At 41.4% G+C, this 22,151-nt stretch overlaps 1 protein-coding gene across 2 annotated transcripts in view; it reads right to left on the bottom strand.

Annotated features, from left to right (window-relative positions):
• Nucleotides 1-22,151, bottom strand: part of Glb1l2 (galactosidase beta 1 like 2) — a 59,269-nt gene that overhangs the window by 14,481 nt on the left and 22,637 nt on the right. For both annotated transcript variants that reach the window (XM_070038381.1, XM_070038382.1), the window contains exons 6-9: nucleotides 13,633-13,725; nucleotides 10,657-10,738; nucleotides 4,749-4,819; nucleotides 3,005-3,089 (exon numbers count right to left, since the gene is read on the bottom strand). In XM_070038381.1, the coding sequence (XP_069894482.1) occupies nucleotides 3,005-3,089; nucleotides 4,749-4,819; nucleotides 10,657-10,738; nucleotides 13,633-13,725 (331 nt within the window). The remainder of the gene's footprint in view (nucleotides 1-3,004; nucleotides 3,090-4,748; nucleotides 4,820-10,656; nucleotides 10,739-13,632; nucleotides 13,726-22,151) is intronic.

Raw genomic sequence — 22,151 nt, 5'->3', positions numbered from 1 at the left:
TAGGGAAAGAAGAAGTTAAACTATCCCTTTTCATAGATGATGTGATACTATACCTCCATGATCACAAAAACTCCATCCCCAAAGTCTTAAAACTTATAAACCACTTCGGCAAAGTAGCAGGATACAGAAATCAACCCACAAAAATCAGTCACATTCCTGTACCAACAATGTACAAGCAGAGAAGGAAATAAAAGAAACAACCCCATTCACAATAACCCGCCAAAAAATGAAATATTTAGGAATTAACCTAATAGATGTAAAAGATATAAAAAAAACTATTTAATGAAAAACTATAAAAATTTAAAGAAAGAGATTACAGAGGACACCAGGAAATGGAAAGAACTTCCATGCTCTTGGATAAACAGACAATATAGTGAAAATGGCAATACTGCCAAATTTATTATACAAATTCAATGCTATTCCTATTAAAATCCCAATGACGTACATTTCTGTAATACTGAAAACAGTCCAAAAATTCATATGGAACAACAAAAGACCTAGAATAGCAAAAACAATTCTAGGCAAAAATGACAACATGGGAGGGATCTTGATGCCAGACTTCAAACTCTACTATAGACCCATAATAACAAAGATAGCCTGGTACTGGCACAAAAACAGATCCAAAGACCAATGGAATAGAATAGAAGATCCAGAAATAAAATCACATGCCTACAGTTGGCTGATATTTGACAAAGGAGCCAAAGCCATACAGTGGAAGAAGCACAGCCTCTTCAACTACTGGTGCTGGGAAAACTGGGCGGCCACATGTAGAAAACGAAAAGTGGACCCCAGCCTGTCACCATGCACCAACATCAACTCTAAATGGATTAAAGACCTTAACATTAAATCTGAATCTCTGAAACTACTGCAGGACAGAGTAGGAGAGACTTGAACTTATAGGCACAGGCAGGAACTTCCTGAACAGAGTCCCAGGGTCACAATAAATTGGAGAGGCTTGACAAATGGGACTAACTTAAAATAAAAAGTTTCTGCACAGCTAAAGTCATAGCAACCAAGCTAGAAAGACAACCAAATTAATTGGGGAAAAAAATATTTACCAGCAATATATCAGACAAGGGGTTAATATCCAGTATGTACAGGGAACTCAAGAAATTAATTCCTCCCAAACCCAACAAACCAATTACTAAATGGGCAAGGGAACTAAAGAGAGACTTAGCAGAAGAAGATATAAAAATGTCAAAGAAACACATGAGGAAATGTTCACCATCCCTGGTTGTGAAGGAAATGCAAATAAAGACAACCCTGAGATACCACCTTACCCCAGTCAGAATGGCCCACATCCTAAAGTCAGCCAAGGACAAATGCTGGAGGGGATGCAGAGAAAGAGGAACCCTATTACACTGCTGGTGGGAATGCACACTTATACAACCACTTTGGAAAGCAGTTTGGAGGGTCCTCAGAAAACTAAATATTGACCTCCCCTATGACCCAGCCATACTACTCCTAGGCATCTATCCTGAACAACAGGAACCAGTATACAAGGACACATGTACCTCCATGTTCATTGCAGCACTGTTCATAATAGCCAAGATATGGAAACAACCCAGATGTCCCACCACAGATGAATGGATCCAAAAATTGTGGTATCTATACACAATGGAATATTATGCAACCATCAGAAGGGACAAAATAATGGCATTTGCAGGGAAATGGATGGAGCTAGAAGAAATCATGTTGAGTGAGGTAAGCCAAGAGCAAAGAGACAAATGGCACATGGTCTCCCTGATAAGTGGATGTTAGATCCAAAACATAAGGTGATAGGACAAAGTTAACAAGACTTGAAAAACAAAGGACTTCCACTCACCTGGTTGAATCACTACTAAATAACCCCATGCTACTGATCACATATATGGTATATATGCACACACCAGAGGGAAACTAGGAGGACACAGAACTAGAGAGAATCAGGAAAAAACACAACAATGGGACCCATCAGCTGCACTGGACATTGATCAAAACAAACCAAGCAACTAAATGGCAGCAATAGGAGGGAGGGAACAAGGGAAATAGGAAATGGGAAAGAGGGAATAGCTCACCTATGCAAAAGGAAAGGAATGTACATATTACCCGATGTGGAAGAAATAACTATTGTCAAAGCTCATAGAACTCATAATCTTTATAGACCACAATAGACAATTTGCCCCATGAAAGTTAGAATGTGTTTGTGACTTCAACTAAGCATCACTATCCCATAATACTGTGAAATTTGTGAAATTATGTAATCACTGAATCACAATAAAGAAAAAGAAAGAAAGAAACAAACAAACAAACAAAGGAAGGAAGGAAAGAAAGAGAGAGAGAGAGGAAGGAAGGAAGGAAGGAAGGAAGGAAGGAAGGAAGGAAGGAAGGAAGGAAGGAATTGTACAACTTGTGGGTGGGATGGGAAGGAAAAACTGGGAGACAGAAAGAGAAGGGATGACATTGTCCAAAAAGAAATGTGCTGTTTACCTGACTTATGTAATTGTAACTCTCTGTATATCACCTTTATAATAACAATTTTTTAATTAAAAAAATTTAGCGTTCAGTAGTACTGCAAGTGGTCCACATGTGCCAGTAATAACCCAGCATGTGATAAACAGCAGGATCTAGAGCTGTATTATTTCTAGTTCTATCTGCATATGCATATAGGTCTATAGCTAGAGATACCCAAGAACTGCCTTACTGTGTATATCAGAAATGTTTCTCCTAGGTTCTGACAGTCTTATTTTCCCTTTTGACTTTTCTGTATTTTCTGAATGTTTGCAATAATCTTACGTAGTAATACATTTCTGTATTACAAAATATACAGAAACAATGTTGAAAAGTCCTGTGTTCACTTCAAATGTAAAGACAAATGACTGATAGCAATTGCTGACTGGTAGCACAAATGATCCAGAAGCCTTGCTAGCTGAAGCTCCGTACACTAACCATCAAAGAATCTGACACTCTTTCTTCCCTCTCAGGTCAATCTATATATTGGAGGTAGGTGACGTAAGACACTCACCAGAGGAATCCAGGATATTGTGTGGGCCTCCCCATGAGTCGAACCACCCCGTCCAGTACTCTGTCACCATTTTGGGCTGAATCCCCTGGTGTAAAGAACATGAGAGTCAGGCAAGCAGGCTGCCCAAATGGGGAAAGGGAATGCCTTTCCTGGAGGGGACCCCAGTCTCTCTGCTTCCCCCACCCCTTTTCTGGCCACACACCCCTTGCCTGAAGAGCCTTGGAAGTAGGGCACAAATGAGGTATCTGGTGCCAAACGTGAAGTTCAGAAGCAGCTACCAGAGTTGATACATAGACTGATGGCTTAACGTGGTTTCAATGGGTGTTTCCATGATGGATGTTACCATGAAGAAGATCATGTGATTTTGGTTTTTGGCTGTTGTAGGACTTGAACTCAGGACCTGGGTGCTGTCTCTGAGATTTTTTTTTTGCTCAAGGCTAATACTCCTCCACTTTAGCTACAGCTCCACTTCCGGTTTTAGGGTGATTAACTGGAGATAAGAATCTCATGGACTTGCCTACCCAGGCTGGCTTCAAACCACAATCATCAGATCTCAGCCTCCTGAATAGCTAGGATTACAGGCATGAGTCACCAGCACCCAACTACAATTCAGTATTCTTTAGAAGTCCTTTCCTATATTGGCTAGGTTGCTCTCCAGTTCAAGCCAAGTTTTGCCTATCCTCTTTGGAAGAGTGTTCTGTCCAGGATGACCCCACATCTGAGAGGCACATCATAGATGCACACCCTTCAATTGCTGCTTCCCTTCATCCAGAAGCCTTAGGTGGTTGCAGAGCAGACCCACCCCAAGTTCTAGCAGAAGTAGAAGCTTACAAAATTGAACCAGAAAATTAGGATCTTAAAGCCCAATTATTCATGGTATGGGCTGTATAGCTCCTGTCTGGGCATGGCTACTCCCCCAGGCTAGTGCTTCTATCCGCTCCAGTGCCAGGTGCTTTTCAAATGGTCACGTCATAGATCTATGAGTCAGGATTCCCATGATCCCCAGTTAACCAAAACAAGACAGAAGCATAGAGAGGCTGAGTGGCTTGTGCAAGGCCACACTGACTGTGTATTCCATCATCTGGAATAGATGGCTGCCTGAATGGGCCATAGGTATGCCCCGGTGACCAGCTTAGCACCTCCATAGTCATCTGGTCATGGTTGATAGAACCAGTCCAACAGCTCTACTCTTGTTCTGGATACCAGAGGGATCATGCAACAGTTGAAGATGATCTAGGGGCTTTTGTACCCTTCAGGAAGCCAGGGTGAGAGGCAAGGTCCTCAGCTCTGCAGTCAGGCTACAGCTTGGTACCTATGACATCTGTTTCCTTGATAGCTCATATTAATCTCCACCTAACTTGGAGTGCACCAGGCCTCCTGTCTTGTAAATGACCAAAAAAAGCCTTTCCATAACCAGAAAGGCCTTAGTGGTGAATGTCAGATATCTTCTAGTAAGAACAGGGAAGTTTCTCTTCTCCCTCCAGACTCTCAAGTTCATGGAGTTCTCAAATCAAGAGCTTCAAAAGAACCCCTATGTTAGAGGCAGCAAATCATATACAAAGTGCATCAACCAGTATAGCAAAACTTCACAGTGGTTTCAAAGCTTCTCTTCTTGCAAGCTGAAAGCCTGGGAGGACTCAGAGTCTGTCTCTCTTTTCAGAGGAACCCTGAGCACAGTGGCTTGGATGCAAGATCTCTGCACTCATGTGCTAAGAGTTCATAGCGTTCCCTGGTCCAGACTTACCTGCACGCTTAAGAGAAAGGTAGTCAGTAACTGCAGCTCGTTTTGTGACTGTAAGTTGATGGTGGCCAGCACTAAGAAGAGAAAGGAAAAGAGAGAGATAAAACAGCATCTTAAAGTCAGGAAGATTTTTTTGAGTTATCTCAAATGTACCACAATAAACCCAGCACAATAAAATCAGTCCTGACATTGTTTCCCACTTCCAATGAGAGGTTAGCTCTTTAACAGCAAGAGAGTAACGTTGTCCATCTCGAAAATCCCACCACTCAGCACAGATCTGGCAGAAGAGTCATATACTTAACATTTGTGGTGACTGGCTATAACTTTTACAGTCAGAAGATGCCCTCTGTTAACTGTTCTCTTGTATGCATCAGTCTACTTTTTACTTTGTAGCCCAAGTAGCCCGCACCTGCTCATGATCTGAACAGAGACTCCTGTTTTATGTCATTATCTAGTATCATTATCTATTCTACCCCATAATTTGACCGCTGAAAACTTTTAAATATTTTATATGGTTTTCTATCAGATGTGTTAGGGTAAGTCATGGGCACAGGTCTCTTGGCCTAGGCCAGCTGCTTAACTGGACTGCCAGGACCCTTGTATGCTTGCTGTCCACCACATGCATGGGTCCAGGACTGATGATAGAGATTGAAGCGGCCACCCTGCAGAACCTCAGTCCCTAAGAGCAGTGGAGAAAAACAACCTCAGAGGGCCCAGAGTTCTAATAACAAGGCAGAGCAGGACTGAAAACTCAGGTTCCTTTGACATTGACCCCTTGTCCTGTGATGTCGCTGTCCTCCAGCAGTGCACCGGGTGAGGCCTGTCTGATATTAAGTAGGCAAAAATCTTTCAAGTCAATGGATACACATGACTGAATATGGCTGAACATAAGCAGCTGTGCCCTGTCCTTCCTGACATCTAATCAAGAACAAGACAAGGGACAAACAGACAGACAGATGGTGGTAGAACAGAAATACAAAGGAGACAGCAGAGGTAAAGCTCCAAGAAAACCCTGGGAAACAGATTCACTGGCCTTGAAGAATAAAAGAAGTTTCTACCAGTCCCCAAGTCCAGCCCCACATGGGTAAAGACCTCCCACCCTGTCCCACATCCCTGTCAAGCCTCCTTCCCCACCAGCACCCAGCTCCTGGCAGGCTCTATAGGCAATTAGAAAACTGTTCCTGGGGCTGGGAAGGTGGCTCAGTGGTAGAGCGCTTGCCTTGCATGCTCGAGGCCCTGGGTTCGATTCCTCAGCCCCACATAAGCAAAAAGAAAAAAGCCAGAAGTGGTGCTGTGGCTCAGCCTTGAGCTGAAGAGCTGAGGGACAGCGCCCAGGCCCAGAGTTCAGGCCCCACGACCGGACCCCCCCCCCCAAAAAAAAAGAAAGAAAACTGTTCCTGAAGGGTATGGGGTGGGAGGGAAGACTGAAGTAGAACGTTTCAGAAGTTTTCTGAAAAGGAGGTTCCTGTAGATTCCTTCCATGATTTCTACATACCTACAGAAAGATACCAAAGGCGTTTTCTCTGGAAACATCTAATGCTATTTAAAGATAGTATCTCCACTAGTGGAGATACTGGAGGAAAACAAAGGAAGGGGTAACACTGTCCAATAGTAAGAAATGCATACATTATCTGAATTATGAAATGGTAAACCCTCTGTATAGCACCTCAATAAGAACAATAAAATGCTATCTATTAAAATTATCAAAAATGTGCCTAAGGGTACACAGTAGGTGCTTAATGAATGGATTAGACATATTATCATCCACAAGCATTTGCTAAGAACCTACTACATTCCAGTCATCATCAGATTTAGTCTCCATCAGGAAGCAGAAAAGTACCCTGCTCTCACATGTGCAGAAAAGAGACTGAGCCAAATGCCCGCGAAAATGTTTACTTTTTTAAAAAGTATCTTAACTGAAACCCCTCTGTACATCACTTTGACAATAAATTTGTTTTAATTTTTAAGTATCTCCAGACACCAGTGTGCCAGTTCCCTCTTTAAAACAGCCAAGGCAGCCGGGCTCTGGTGGCTCACGCCTGTAATCCTAGCTACTCAGGAGGCTGAGATCTGAGGATCGCGGTTCAAAGCCAGCCCGGGCAGGAGAGACCGTGAAACTCTTATCTCCAATAAACCACCAGAAAACCGGAAGTGGCACTGTAGCTCAAGTGGTAGAGTGCTCGCCTTGAGCTGAAGAGCTGAGGGACAGCGCTCAGGCCCAGAGTTCAAGCCCCATGACCGACCAAAAAATAAAAAATAAATTAAAAAAAATAAAACAGCCAAGGCAGCCACATCACCCCCCAGGGAAGGGATTCGATCCACATTCTCCCCACTCTCAGTGCTGAGTGGCAGCTCAGTGCTTCTGTTTAAGCTGCTCCCTTACAAGCCAGACAACTGACCACATCATCTTATCTGGAAGACGGGGCAGAACAGATAAGGGGAAATCAGAACAAATAGAAGCAATGGACAGAACAAAGAAAAATGCTTAAGAATAAAAAGTGGAGAGGGCAGGTGTGATGGAAAAAGCCTATAATCTCAGCTACATGGGAGACTCAGGTAAAGCAACTGCTGGCTGAGGCTAAACCAGACATAAAAAGTGCAAGACTCCCTCCAACAAATAACTAAAGTAAAAAAAAGCTGGGTGCCAGTGGCTCATACCTGTAATCCTAGCTACCCAGGAGGCTGAGATCTGAGATCAAGGTTCAAAGCCAGGCCGGGCAAGAAAGTCCATGAGACTCTTATCTCCAATAAATCACCAGAAAACCAGAAGTGGTGCTGTGGCTCAATAGATAGAGCACTAGCCTTGAGCTGAAGAGCTGAGTGACAGCACCCAGACCCAGAGTTCAAGTCCCACGATCAACAAAATAAAAGGGGGGCTGGAGGTATGGCTCAAGTGGTAGGTGCCTATAAAGGCCCTGCATTCCAATTCCAGTACTCCCAAAATAAAAACCTACCCTGACAGAAAGAAATGAAATGTATTTTAAAGAAAACATGATCCAAGGATTGGGGTTAGAAGATAAAAGCTGAAGAAGTCATCTAGAAAACAGAACTAAAAAGCAAAAAGAAGTAAAAAGTTGAAAAGGTTAAAGATACTAAGACTTAATATGAGAGTTGATGTACAAATAAGTCAACTGACCAAAGGACCAGGGAATTGTGGTAAAATGGTATGAGAAAAGCACAGAGACCAAAGAAACATCTTACCACCCATGGAGAGAAATGGGAGAGACTAGAATCTGCCTCACACCCAAGATCATCATTGTGAAATACCAAGATAAAAGGAAAATTATGAATTTTTTTTAATGGGGGAGAAGAAAGTGATCAGAAGCCAGAATGTCACTGAGCTTTGGACATGACCAGTGATGTTAGGAAATGAGAAAAACGACGTCTTCAAAACTCCAGGCAGCTCAGGACACCGCCTAGAAGGAAAGACATAGATCTCAACCTCAGGACAGAGGCTGCATGGCACTGCCAGTAGCTCAGGCTACTATCCAGAGCTAGGCATCCTCCGGACAGAGTGAAGGAACCTCACATGGAATCTAGCGTGCACAGCTACTGAGAAATACAAGTGTGTTGGTAAGATTTTTGTAAAAGTATTTGCAGAAAGAAAAAAAAAAAGAAGAGAAAACAAAGAGCCAGGTACTGGGGGCACATACCTATAACTTAACGACTCAGGAAACTGAGATCTGGAGCTATCAATTAGAAGCCAACCTAGACAGGATAGTTCTGTGAGACTCTTATTTCCTATGACCCACCAAAAATCCAGAAATGGAGTTGTGGGTCAAGTGGTAGAGTGTCCTCATTGAATGAGAAAAGCTTAGGGATAGTGCCAAAGCCCTGAGTTCATGCCCAGCAATACCAGCACAAAAGGAAGAGAGGGAGGGACGGAGGGAGGGAGGGGAAACAATAGAGGAAGGAACAAGGATGTGGGTGAAAAGAGAATCAGCATGAACCAAAAATCAAAGCAGATAAAAGATTCACTGCAAATAAAAAGCAGGCTCACTGACTTGTGGGGATCCAACTCACTCATCTACTGACACCCAAAGCCAGAGACAGAATCTTAAATCCATAAATGCAGGGCTCTATAAGCAGGCTATATAGAAACAGGGAAGAAAGTGCCAGAAGAAAAAGTTAAAGACATGAAAGTAGCCATTTCTGGGGCATGGGATGAGGAGGCAGGTGACGTGTTTCTCCACACGTATTTTCCATTATTTTACTTTAGGCCCATGTGAGTACATTTCTTAATTAGTGTTTCTTTGTGTGTGTGTGTGTGTGTTTTTTTAAATTAAAGGCGTTATTCCAGGCAGCAGGTAGCACCAGGGTCACAAGAGGTGGGCCTGGGGGGACAAAGGGAAGGCATAGACAAAGCATCTCCCCAAGGTTTTTAATCAGCAATGTCTGAGACAATAAAACTACATAATCAAAAGAAGCCACCATCTCCAGAAGCCACAGCCTGCTCAGGACAAGACAGCAGACCGTCAGTACCAGTCACAGGGAGGCAGTGCCACCTTGTGGAAACATCAGGAATCACTATGCGAGGCAGGGACCAGCCCTTTGCTCATTCTACTGGGAACAAGAGCCTTCTCCTCCCCATTCACCTAACAGTCACTCCCTGAGCCAACCACAAGCCTGGTGCTACTGGATGGGTGTGGAGATAAAAGTCCCTGTCTACAAGCAGGTCAGTCTTTGGGAGGAAATGCTAAAGAAACAAAAGAGCAGAGAATATGCTAGGCAGGGACCATCTTGGCAGGAGCCACAGAAGAGCTAGCTCCGCTGCAATTGACAGGAAGGTACTGCATCTTCAGACCTCTGTCCTTGGGGAGCTCAAAGCTTGCCAAGTCTGACAAGCAAGCAAATGGCTTCAAAGCTTAGAAGGCAAAACAGGGCAGAGAGAGCTGGAGAGCCTAGAGTGCAGGATGCAATTTTAGACAGGTGCTCAGAGAAAGCATCACTGTAAAGATGACCTGCAAGGTCAGCCATACAGCTCTGTGCAATGAGTGCAAAGTTCCCCAGGCAGCAGTGCTCCCTAGATTTAGGAACAGCCAGGAATCCAGGGAGGGCGGGAGGGAGGGAGGCAAGGAGGGAAGGAGGGAGGTGTTAGAAGAATGCATGAGGAAAAAAACATGCTAGTTAAATGATACTACAAAACACAAGGGCACCACAACAGCAACAGGGGTGGGGGGTATATTTTGGTTTGGGTGTATTTTCATTAGAAAGCTAATGATAAAAGGAACAATAGCTGTGTGCCAGGAGCACAGGGGCTGAAAGTGACCACAAGGTTTGGACTGTGTCATTGAAGGGAAATGGACCTGCAGTTTGCTGATAAGAGGAAGCCCAAAGCTGGGTAGCATCAGCAGAGAGCTGACAGTACCCTGCATGGTCAATAGGACAGGGAGCAGGCACAGATGACCAACTGAGCTCTTTAGAAGCCCTTTTGTAATGCATTTGCTAAAAGGAGGAGGAGGAGGAGGAGGAGGAGGAGGAGGAGGAGGAGGAGGAGGAGGAGGAGGAGGAGGAGGAGGAGGAGGAGGAGGAGGAGGAGGAGGAGGAGGAGGAGGAGGAGGAGGAGGAGGAGGAGGAGGAGGAGGAGGAGGAGGAGGAGGAGGAGGAGGAGGAGGAAAGAAAGAAAGAAAGAAAGAAAGAAAGAAAGAAAGAAAGAAAGAAAGAAAGAAAGAAAGAAAGAGAAAGGAAGGAAGGAAGGAAGGAAGGAAGGAAGGAAGGAAGGAAGGAAGGAAGGAAGGAAGGAAGGGGTAATGGAGGGTGGCATAAGCCATCTGTCTACGCAGCCCAGAGCTCCTAGCCAGGTACCCTGAACATAGGAAATAACAGAGAGCAGGGAAACTCCTGCTTGTGTCTCAGGCCTGCCTGGAGGACATGCACAGTGGGGCCACCCACACAGCCTCCTGGTAGTTACCTCCCTGGACCACTCCCTTCATCAAGCCATCCTTGTTGTCTGAAGTGAAGAGCAGCTCTATGATACCACGGTTCTCCAAGGCCTGGGAGGTAAGGGGGGGTGAGAATCAAAGAAAAGTTAAAGTCTGTCCTCATTTTTTCCAAGTTTTTACAGCAGCATGTTCTGCAAGTGGGGCAACCTGAAGAACAAGAGGGAGAATCTAGCTAAAACATTTCTCTTGCACCTGGTCTGCAGCCACCCATCCTCAGCAAAGCTCGGGTAAAGCTCTAGCTCTTTCCTCTTCAGCAGAGCACAGAGCTGATAAGCTAGTTATAGTTCCTAGCCAGGCCTACAACAGGCTGGCTCAGGAAGAAGCTGCCATATTCTCACCTGAAAAATACCTGCTGAGGTAGCTCAGTGGTAGAGCGCTTGTCTTGCATGCACAAGGCCCTGGGTTCGATTCCTCAGCACCACATAAGCAGAAAAAGCCGGAAGTGGCACTGTGGCTTAAGTGGTAAAGCACTATAGCTTTGAGCTGAAAAGCTGAGGGACAGGACCAGAGTTCAGGCCCCACAACTGACAAAAGAAAATACCTGCTGAGCTTCAGTGAGTGTATCAGGCATCACAGCCTCCTGTCTACCCTACGCTGAGCCAGTGAGGGCTTGGTCTTGGGCAGGGGCATGAATGGCTTGGCTGTGCCTTCATAACATGGTCTTGATGCACTGCCCATGGCAGTAGTGCAGAAGTTCTCGGGAAGCTGCACACTTTCACACAATGTTATCACTTAGAATAACCGCTGATAACTTCACAGCATCAACTATAGTGTTAAGCACTCAAAGATCTCCATATTTCATCTTCCCAATCCAGGTTATTTCATTCCTCATAGATCACAGAAATAATAAGAGAGTTTGGGCAGAACTCAGAATCTGTCCACCTGCAAAGATGCCCCCTGAAGCTTTGAGCTTCTTAAGCTCAGGTATCCCTAAAGGTGATTTCCCAAAAACTGTTCCTACAGATATTATGACAAGGTTGTTTATTTCAACTTAGTTCTTGTGAAAATAGGGGAGGCAGAGATCATCTGGTGGGTGCATACATGTGTCAAATCCCAAGTGCCAGTAAGGACAGAGCAGCCGATGCTCTAATTCTTGGGGATGACAGAGAGGTTAGAGAATGTACTCTCCGACAGAGGTGAGATCTTTATCAAAGCCCTGGACTGCTTCAGTAGTCATTCACTGACATTTAACATTTACTTAGTTTCCCACCATATTTGCATCTGTTTAACTTTTCACTCTGTGTGAGACACTTACTGTTTCCTGAGTGCCTGCCAAGCACAGTTAGGGGCTTTGTGTCTTATTTCACACTCTCTCCTAACAGTCTTTAAAAAGGCATTCTTGCCAGGCACTGGTGGCTCACACCTATAGCCCTAGCTACTCAGAAGACTGAATCTGAGGATGTGGTTCAAAGCCAGCCCAGTCAGGAAAGTCTATGAGACTCTTATCTCTAATACATCACTCAGAAAACTGGAAGTGGTGCTGTGGCTCAATTCGTAGAGTGCTCACCTTGAGCGGAAAAGGTGAGGGACAGTGCCCAGGCCCAGAGATCAAGACCCACGACTGGCAAAAAAAAAGGGGGGGGCATTCTTTTCTCCATTCTGTACACTATGAAACAAAGGCTCAGAAAGGTGAGGGGACCTGCCCAAGGCCACTCAATGCTGATGGGGTCCACATTTTTGCTCCCTCCGGCCTCCAGGCAGTTCAAGAGGGGTGCTCCCAGAAACTTCAGGATGGCGGGGCTGATTGCTGGATACGAGAGAAGTATGGCAGAGAAGGAGATGTTCCCCAAGGAGCTATTCTCTTCATCTGCTGCTTGAGCCCTCCTCTACAGCTGCATCATTAAGTAAACAACCTCTGAAGAGCCCTAGGGCCCCAGAGATAATCTTCAGTGGGAACTAGACATAGCAGGAGAAACCCACAAATCCTAAGCCTACAGTTAAGTTTTTCTAGGTACAGTCAAGGATGAAGAGGAAGCCAGATATGAGCACTATCCAGGCTACTTGCCTCTTTCCAGCATGAGGAATGCCTCCCTGCCCAGACACAGCCTGCACTCTCCCCTGAGAGCTTCCTACAGGTCAGAAGGAGGCAGGGCCAGCAGTCAGCCAACCAGAGTGCTTGAGTCTGGTCTGCAATCTACAAGAATGGAAGTAACCTCTGATGGAAAAGAAGTCTGTGTGTGACAGCAGGAGGTGATTCCCTGGCCATCAAGGGCCAAAGGCAACTAATGGATTGAATGAGAAAGATTCACAGCAGCCTTTTAATATTCCTTAATTCACACCATGGCCAAACCAAATAATAATTCTATCAAAGTCATTTATTTGCACCTACTATATACTTGCGACAGTACTGAGGGTCACATGACCTCCCACAATATAATTCAGAAAAGCAGATACTCTTTTTAGTCCCATTTTTTGTAGAAGAGAAGAAAAGAGGCTTAGGGAAAATAATCAAGGCATCTGTTAAAAGTCTTAAGCTGTCAAGTGAAAGAAAGCACATGTGAATGTTAAACTGTTGGTAGTGTCAGTCTAGCCCTGCTGCCCTCTGATGTACCATGTATTAGCTCAGTAGTTCTTAAGCTTGGGCACACATTGCAATTAGAGCTCTGAGTTCTGGCTCAGAGATTCTCACAGTCACTGTAGTCACTGGCAGGAGCATAGGATGCTGTACAGCCACTTTGGGAATCGTGAGAGGAGGAAGACTTTTTAAGAAGGCTTCATCCACTCCTTTATTCTCAGCCCTTACTACACCCCAGATTAAACTAAGTTCCTAAATGGTAAATAAGAGGCAAACCTATGGGGATAACATGATGGAGAAAAATTTGTAACAATGGAGAAAAATTAATTTAAAAATGATGTTAGGAAACATGCCATAGAAAGTATTATAAGCCGTGACATGTGGGTCTAAGAGGAAGGAATGTGAAGTAGTGGGCTGGGCTCACACTCACCTTCTTGATGTAAGGCATGTAGGCAGGGTCTTTGTTATAAGAACCATATTCATTCTCCACTTGCACAGCAATGATGGGTCCTCCGTGCTTGTACTGAGGATGAAATGGACGATCAGAAGTTGAGTTAGTAGTGGGCACCATGCGGTCTAAATTTGTCTCAGTTAGTGACATCATATGGTCACAAATTACTAGCACCATATCTCACATGAAAAGCAGAGTCTCAAAAGGTTTCAGAGCAAAATCATCAAGATAGTGAAGCAGGGTGCATCAGACCTTTGCCTCCTGGAGAAACATCATATGAACAAACCTCAGACTGAAGAGTTAACTTTATGGAAACTTGAGAAACAAGCCAAAGATCTAATCACACCACAGACCACCCAATCCAGAAACCACCATATGTGAGATAGTAGGAAGTTCTGTGATGTTTTTACTCCTTTGCTTTCAATTCTCATCAGTGTGGTACAATAAGGTTGGGAGAAAGTGTCTCAAATTCCCAGGATGGAAGATGCAAAATGCAACCAGTAGACTGGTTTCTGTCTCATCTGACTTGTAGCTCAGATAAGAAACAACAAGAGACTTGAGGCAGAAGGCAGTATCAGATGCTACAGTATGTGAAAAATGCAGAAAACTACAAACTTGTGAATGCCTGGGAAAAGGAATTATGGACCAAAGAATATGACAAAATGGCCAGTAAGAAGTAGTTCTGAGACAAGCCATAGGGCAGGGAGGGAAGCACACACATAGGTGTATCTAATTTAAATGCCTAGAGAATATCTGAGATATTACATCTTTACCCTGGTATGATCTCCAGGTTCAGAAGCTCATTAATTAGTGAAGTCTTTCCTGCCAGTCTGCAAAGACTGGGAGAGATCATTGTGTTCTCAAATGTCCAAAATTCAGCAAAAACAAAGCATTCAAAAAATAGGCAAATATGGCTTATTGAAATCTCCAGAAATGTTTAAACACACATACATATATACTTCACCCTTAAATAAACCAAGACTTCACAACAATTGTCAAAAGTTCAAGGAGCTGGAGAAAAAGCAAAGAGCCAGACCAAAAATGAAAAAGATACATGAACAAAATGATGTTATAAGCAAAGGGAAACTAATTTTTAATAAAATGGGAAGTCTGGGGCTGAAAAGTTGAATATCTAAAGAAAAATTTTATTAGAAAAATTTAACAGCAGATTCATACAGCCAGAATGAAGAATAAGTGAACTTGAAAACACATCATTTGAAATTATCTAGCCAGAGGAGATAAAAGAAAAATCAATGAACCCAAAATTCATCGAACCCAAGGTACTTATACACAATTAATCAGACCAATATACTCATTCTGGGGATTCCTAAAAGAGATCAAAGATGTAGAGAGATTATTGGGTAATGGCTAATCTGGTGTGCACTCTTGTAATCCTAGCGCTTGAGAGGCTGATGCAGAAGGACTGCTAGTTCAAGGCCCAGACTATTATATAGCAAGACTATCTAAAAATAAAATTAAAATAGTAAAATAGGTGTCAGTGGCTCACACCTATAATCCTAACTATTCAGGAGGATGAGATCTCAAAGCCAGCCCAGACAGGAAAGACTGTGAGACTCTTATCTCCACTGAACTACCAAAAAAAAGCCAGAAGTAGAACTGGGGCTCAAGTGGTAGAGTGATACTGAACCCAGGCCCTGAGTTCAAGCCCCAAGACAGACACACACACACAAAGTAAAATAATGGCTGAAAGTATTTCCAATTTGGGAAAAGACATCAATATTCAAAATTCCAAAGCTCAAAAAACTCCACATATAATATTCTAGACAGCTACAGAGAAACATGTTATATACTCAAACTGTTAAAATACAAAGAAATACTTAAAAGTAGAAGTGCCTTCTCATTTACCCAGACGATCACGAACAAGGCTATACTAAAGCTACCAGCACAACTATGTTTATCACAGCATTATTTACCATAGCTAAGATATGAAACCAACCCAGATGCCCCTCAGTAGATGAATGGATCCAGAAAATGTGATATATACATATATATATATGTTTATATATATGTGTGTGTGTGTGTGTGTGTGTGTGTGTGTCATACACACACACACACACACACACACACACACAATGGAATTCTATGTTTCCATCAGAAAGAATGACATCACCCCATTTGTTAAGAAATGCAAAGACTTGGAAAAAATATAATTTTTAATTTTTTAAGTGAAGTAAGCCAGGCCCAAAGAAACATAGGTCCAATGGTTTCCATTATCTACAATAACTAGTATATGTCTAGGACAAGCAGAAAAGATCAAAAGTTATGTACATATGACCATATGTACATATAAGATGATGTTAAGTGAAATTAACACTAATACAGGGGTTCTTTACTTTCTTGCTATTGTTTTTAACATACTTGTAATGTACTATGTAATTTTTTTTGTTTCTTTGCTATGTTCCTCCCCCACAGTATAACCCCTGTTTTCAGTGTACTTGATTCCGGTGCCCTGCATCTTGTATATACACTTTTCTAATTTGGAGAGGGGAAGGGAAAAAACAAAATGCTTAAATAGGGATACAGGTTGACTCATAACAATGAGATGTACAAGACACTATGTTGAAAACGAACTTTACAACTTGTGGGGGGAAGGGAGGGAGGAGTTGTGGAGGTGGGAGGGAAGGGATGGTAGGGGAAAGATGAAGCAGGAGGTAACAATGCTCAATAGGAAATGTGCTCATTACCTTTCTCATGTAACTGTAACCCCTCTGTACACTATTTTCACAATTAAAAAACATTTTAAAAAAAAGGAAAAAGTGCCTTCTCCTATAGGAAGGATCTTTGCAGCCTGAAGAAGGCAAGGAAATAATATATTAAGAGTACTGAAGGGGCTGGGAAGGTGGCTCAGTGGTAGAGCGCTTGCCTTGCATGCCTGAGGCCCTGGGTTCGATTTCTCAGCACCACATAAGCAAAAAGAAAAAAGCCGGAAAAAAAAAAAGAAAAAAGAAAAAAGCCGGAAGTGGCACTGTGGCTCAAGTGGTTAGAGTGCTAGCCTTGAGCTGAAGAGCTGAGGGACAGAGCCCAAGCCCAGAGTTCATGCCCCACGACTGGACCAAAAAAAAAAAAAAAAAAAAGAGTAGTATTATTAATATTTTAGTTTACAAAGACACTTATTACTGTAATATTTTAAAGACATAAAAGAATCTGGTACATTATATACAAAGGTGTAATTTGACGTCAATAAAGTGGGGAACCAAACTAAAAGGGAAGATTTTGTTTAGTTTTGTTTTGTTTATGTGCCAGAACTTGGGCTCAGACTAGGTCCTCACACTCTCACTTAGCTTTTTGCTCAAAGCTCACAATCTAATACTTGAGCCACAGCTCTACCTCCAGTGTTTTGCTCGTTAACGGAGCTAAGAATCTCTAGGATTTGTCTGTCTGGGCTGACTCAGAACCACAATCTTCAGATCTCAGCCTTCTGAATAGCTCAAATTACAGGTGTGAGCCACTGGCACCTGGCTTAGGAGTAGAGTTTTGTATGCAATAAACATCAATTTTATGTTGATTTAAGACAGGGTGTCACAACTTTAGAACATTATATTTATTACTATGGGAATCATAATAATACATAAAATGAAATTTTAAAATTACCATAAAAGTGTCACTATAAAAAATAATCAACTAGGGGGCTGGGAAGGTGGCTCAGTGGTAGAGCACTTGCCTTGCATGCCTGAGGCCCTGGGTTCGATTCCTCAGCACCACATAAGAAAAAAGCCGGAAGTGGTGCTGTGGCTCAAGTGGTAGAGTGCTAGCCTTGAGCTGAAGAGCTGAGGGACAGCGCCCAGACCCAGAGTTCAGGCCCCACAACTGGACCCAAAAAAAATAATAATAATAATCAACTAGATATATAGGAAGTTTGTAATGGTCAAAATATGAGAGGAAAGCCGGGCGTCGGTGGCTCACGCCTGTAATCCTAGCTACTCAGGAGGCTGAGATCTGAGGATCGCGGTTCAAAGCCAGCCCGGGCAGGAGAGACCGTGAGACTCCTATCTCCAATAAACCACTAGAAAACCGGAAGTGGCGCTGTAGCTTAAGTGGTAGAGCGCTCGCCTTGAGCTGAAGAGCTGAGGGACAGCGCCCAGGCCCAGAGTTCAAGCCCCACAACCGCCAAAAAATATATATATATATATGAGAGGAAAAAGCTGAAAGATATAGAAAATAAACACAATAAGAAGCATGTTCCTTATCAGTAATTACTTTCAATGTAAATGAAGTCGACTCCTCAATCAAAAGACATACATTAGCAGAATGGGAAAAAGGGAAAATAATATCCAACTGGATGAAGTCTATAGAATGCTCTTGGCAGAGCCAAAAATACTTACATACACATAGACTGAAAGTGACAAGACAGAAAGATATTCAACACAATTAATAACCAGAAGAGAGCTGACGTAACCTTACTAATAGCAAACAAAATAGAATGTAGGTCAAAACTTTTACAAGAAATAAGGAGGATATAATATAATACATATAACATTATATGTATAAATCATGTATATAATATATAATGAAAAATATAAATATAAACATACAAAATATATAATGTAAACTATTATGAAATTATATAATTACATATTTGTATGTATCCAATAGATTATAAACTATGTATTATGTTATGTAATTGTATATTATAATTAATTCCATATTATGTTATAATTATATATTATACTTATATAATTATGTACTATAATTTTATGCTATACATTCCATATATATTTTATTATACATAATTATAAAAGAGTCAATTCACCAAAAATATATAACAATTTTAAATATAGATGTACCAAACATTAGGGCTCCAATATATGTGAACCAAGCACTGATAGGATTGCTCAACAATAATAGCAGCAGACTCAGCATTTCACTATTAATAATGGAAGAACAAGCCAACATAAAATCAATAAAAAGAAAGAAGACTTAGACAACACTACAGACCAGTTGACTCTAAAAGCTATATATATATAAAACACTATACCCAATCCAGATGCCTGTGGCTCATACCTATAATCCTAGCTACCCAGGAGGCTGAGATCTGAGGATTGCAGTTCAAAGCCAGCCCAGCAGTAAAGTCCATGAGACTCTTATCTCCAATTAACCACCAGAAAACCAGAAGTAGCTCAAGTGGTAGAACTCAAGTGGTATCTTGAGCTGAAGAGTTCAGGGACAGCTCCCAGGCCCAGAGTTTAAGCCCCACAAAAAAAAAAAAAAAAAAATTACAGGCTAGGAAGTTGGCTCAGTGGTAGAGTGCTTGTCTCCCAAGCATGAAGCCCTGGATTCGATTCCTCAGTACCACATAAGCAGAAAAAAAAACTGAAGTGGTGCTGTGGCTCAAGTGGTAGAGAGCTAGCCTTGAGCTGAAGACATGAGGGACAGCGCCCAGGCCCAGAGTTCATGCCCCAGGACTGTAAAAACAAAAACAAAAACAAAAACTACACCCTTAAGAGCACAATACACATTTTTTTTTTCTGGGCACATGGAACATTCTCCAATATTAGGCCACAAAACAAATTATAAAATTTTATAAGACCAAAAATCGTACAAAAATACCTTTCCAGTAACAATGGAATGAAGTAGGAACCATTAAACAACAAAAGAAAATGGGACAAACTACAAAAACATAGAAATTTAAACAACAATCTCTTAATCTACAGCTCATGAAGAAATCACAAAGGAATTAGAAAATAAGAATGAGACAAATAAAAATAAAAACAAACTATGAGATGCCATTAAAGTGCTAAGAAAATGCTTGTCACTGTATTTGATTTTGGTGTCCTGCATCTTGTTTATACATTTTTCTAATTTGAGGAGAGGAAGAAAAATAACAAAATGCTGAAATAAGGTTACAGGATGATCCACTGTAACAATGAGATGTACAAGACACTATGTTGAAAATGAACTTTACAACTTTGCAGGGGGTGGGGGGAAGAGTTGGGGAGGTGGGGTGGAAAGGGATAGTAGGGGAAAAACAAAGGAGGGGGTAACAAGGCTCCATAGGAAATGGACTCATTACCTTGCTCATGTAACTGTAACCCCTCTGTATAGTATCTTTACAATAAAAATATTTTAAAAAGTAGTGTAAACACTTTTAAAAGACCAGGTCTCAAATCAACAACCTAACTTTATACCTTCAAAAACTAGAAACAATTAAGAATATTTGACAAATCTAAGATCTGAGTCTTTGAAAAGAACTACAAAAATGACAAAAAAAAAAAAACCTTTAGCTAACCTGACTACAGAAATGAAGAGGAGAAGACAGGGAAAATGCAGACAAGAATACAGTGTATATCCTACAAAATTAAGAAGAGTGAGGATGAGGGAAAGGATAACAAGTTCAACAAGAAATGTACTCATTACCTTACATATGTAACTGTAACCCCTCTGTACATCACCTAGACAATAAAATTAAATTTAAATAAGAGGACTAGTGAGGGAAGGGGTAGATAAGGGACTGATGGTTGAGAATGTTCAAAAGAGTGACATTGATTGAGATACACTGTATTCATCAACTGCTTTGTTAAATGGCAATTCCTTTGTACACCTACTTAAAGATAACTTTAAAAAATAAACTAGAGAGAAAACCCAACTAACCAATACCAAACAAGAAGAAATTACTGCTGGTTTTACAGACATAATAAGGTTTATAAGTTTGAATAACTTATACAAACAAATTGAATAACCATAGACAAAACAGATTAATTCCTAGAAATATGATGTACCAAGACTTAAGTCATGAAGAAAAAGAAATCTAATAGACCTAAAACTAATAAAAAGGCTGAATGAGTCATCAAAAATCTCCAAAGAGAAACTCAGCACCAGATGCTTCATGAATAAATTTTATCATATACATGCATTTTTTTAAAACAAGGTCTCACTACATATGTAGCTCAGGCTGTCTTCAATCCTCCTCCTTCAGCCTCCCAAATGCTGGAATTGCTGATATACATAATCATATCTGCTTCTCAATCAATTACTTAAAGAAGAACTAACTCTGATTCTTCTTAAATTCTCCCACAAGTGAAGAACATTTCTTTTCTTATTCTTTACCAAACCAGGAAAAGAGAAAAAAAAAGAATTACAAAAAATAAAACTAGAGAAAAATTATCTATGATGAATACTGATGCAAAAATCCTCAACAAAATACTAGAAATTTGAATTTGACAATATTTGCAAAGGATTATACACCATGAATAAATGGGATTCCTAGAATGCAAGGTTGGTTCTATATACAAAAAAATCAGTGCGGGACTGGGAAGGTGGTTCAGTGGTAGAGCGCTTGCCTTGCATGCCTGAGGCCCTGGGTTCGATTCCTCAGCACCACATAAGCAAAAAGAAAAAAGCCGGAAGTGGCGCTGTGGCTCAAGTGGTAGAGCACTAGCCTTGAGCTGAAGAGCTGAGGGACAGTGCCCAGGCCCAGAGTTCAGGCCCCACGACCAGACCCAAAAAAATAAAATAAAATAAAAAATCAATGCGATAAACTGCATTTTTTAATTAAGGGGAAAAGGTATGATTTCAATTGATAAAGAAAAGACAAAGGGTAGCTCAAGTTTTCTGCATCAGTTGACTGATATACAAGAATCCACTCTACTTCTATAGACTACTAATAAACAATTCCAAAAGGAATAAAATAAAAATAAATTTAATCAAGAAAATGAAATGGCTAGACACTAGAAATGACAAAATGATGTTAAAAGAAAGTAAAGAAGATACCAATAAAGTTAAGGCATCTGGTTTTTATGGATTTGGAAGATTCAATGTTGTGAATACTACCCAACCTAAGTTTACAGAGTCAATGGAATTTCTATAAACATTTCTTCAAAGATAACAAACAGCCATAAGCACAGAAAAAGATGTCTAATTCCACAACTCATGTCTAGAGAAATACAAATCAAAAACACAAAGAGATGCCACTTTATATCCATTCAGATGGTTCTTACCAAACGAACAGAAAATAGCAAGCATCAGCAAAGATATGGAGAAATGGAAACTCTCATATATTGCTGATGAGAATACAAATGGTGCAACTTCTATACAAAATAATATAACCATTACTCAGGAAAAAAATATACACACACCTACATATAGATGCACACACACACACACACACACACACACACACACACACACACACACACACAACTTTTATAATTTGTTCCTGCAATTTCAGCTCTATTTGTACACACACACACACACACACACACACACACACACACACACACACACACACACACACACAACTTTTATAATTTGTTCCTGCAATTTCAGCTCTATTTGTAAACCCAGAAGTGAAGTAGGGATTCAAACAGGTATTTATACACCACATATCTAACAGATTATTCACAGGCACCAAATGCAGAAACAATCCAAAGGTCCATCAGTGGAGCAGTGAATAAACAGAAAGTAGTACATACATATAGCAGAATATTAGTCAGCCTAAAAAGAAAAGAAATTCAAGCCAGACGCTCACATCTGGGATCTGA

The sequence above is a fragment of the Dipodomys merriami genome, unplaced genomic scaffold (assembly GCF_024711535.1).
Source record: "Dipodomys merriami isolate MVZ:Mamm:240054 unplaced genomic scaffold, mDipMer1.0.p SCAF_29, whole genome shotgun sequence".
Classification (NCBI taxonomy): Eukaryota; Metazoa; Chordata; class Mammalia; order Rodentia; family Heteromyidae; genus Dipodomys; species Dipodomys merriami.
Note: the sequence above shows the minus strand (reverse complement) of the source record. Positions and strands in the feature narration are given on the sequence as shown.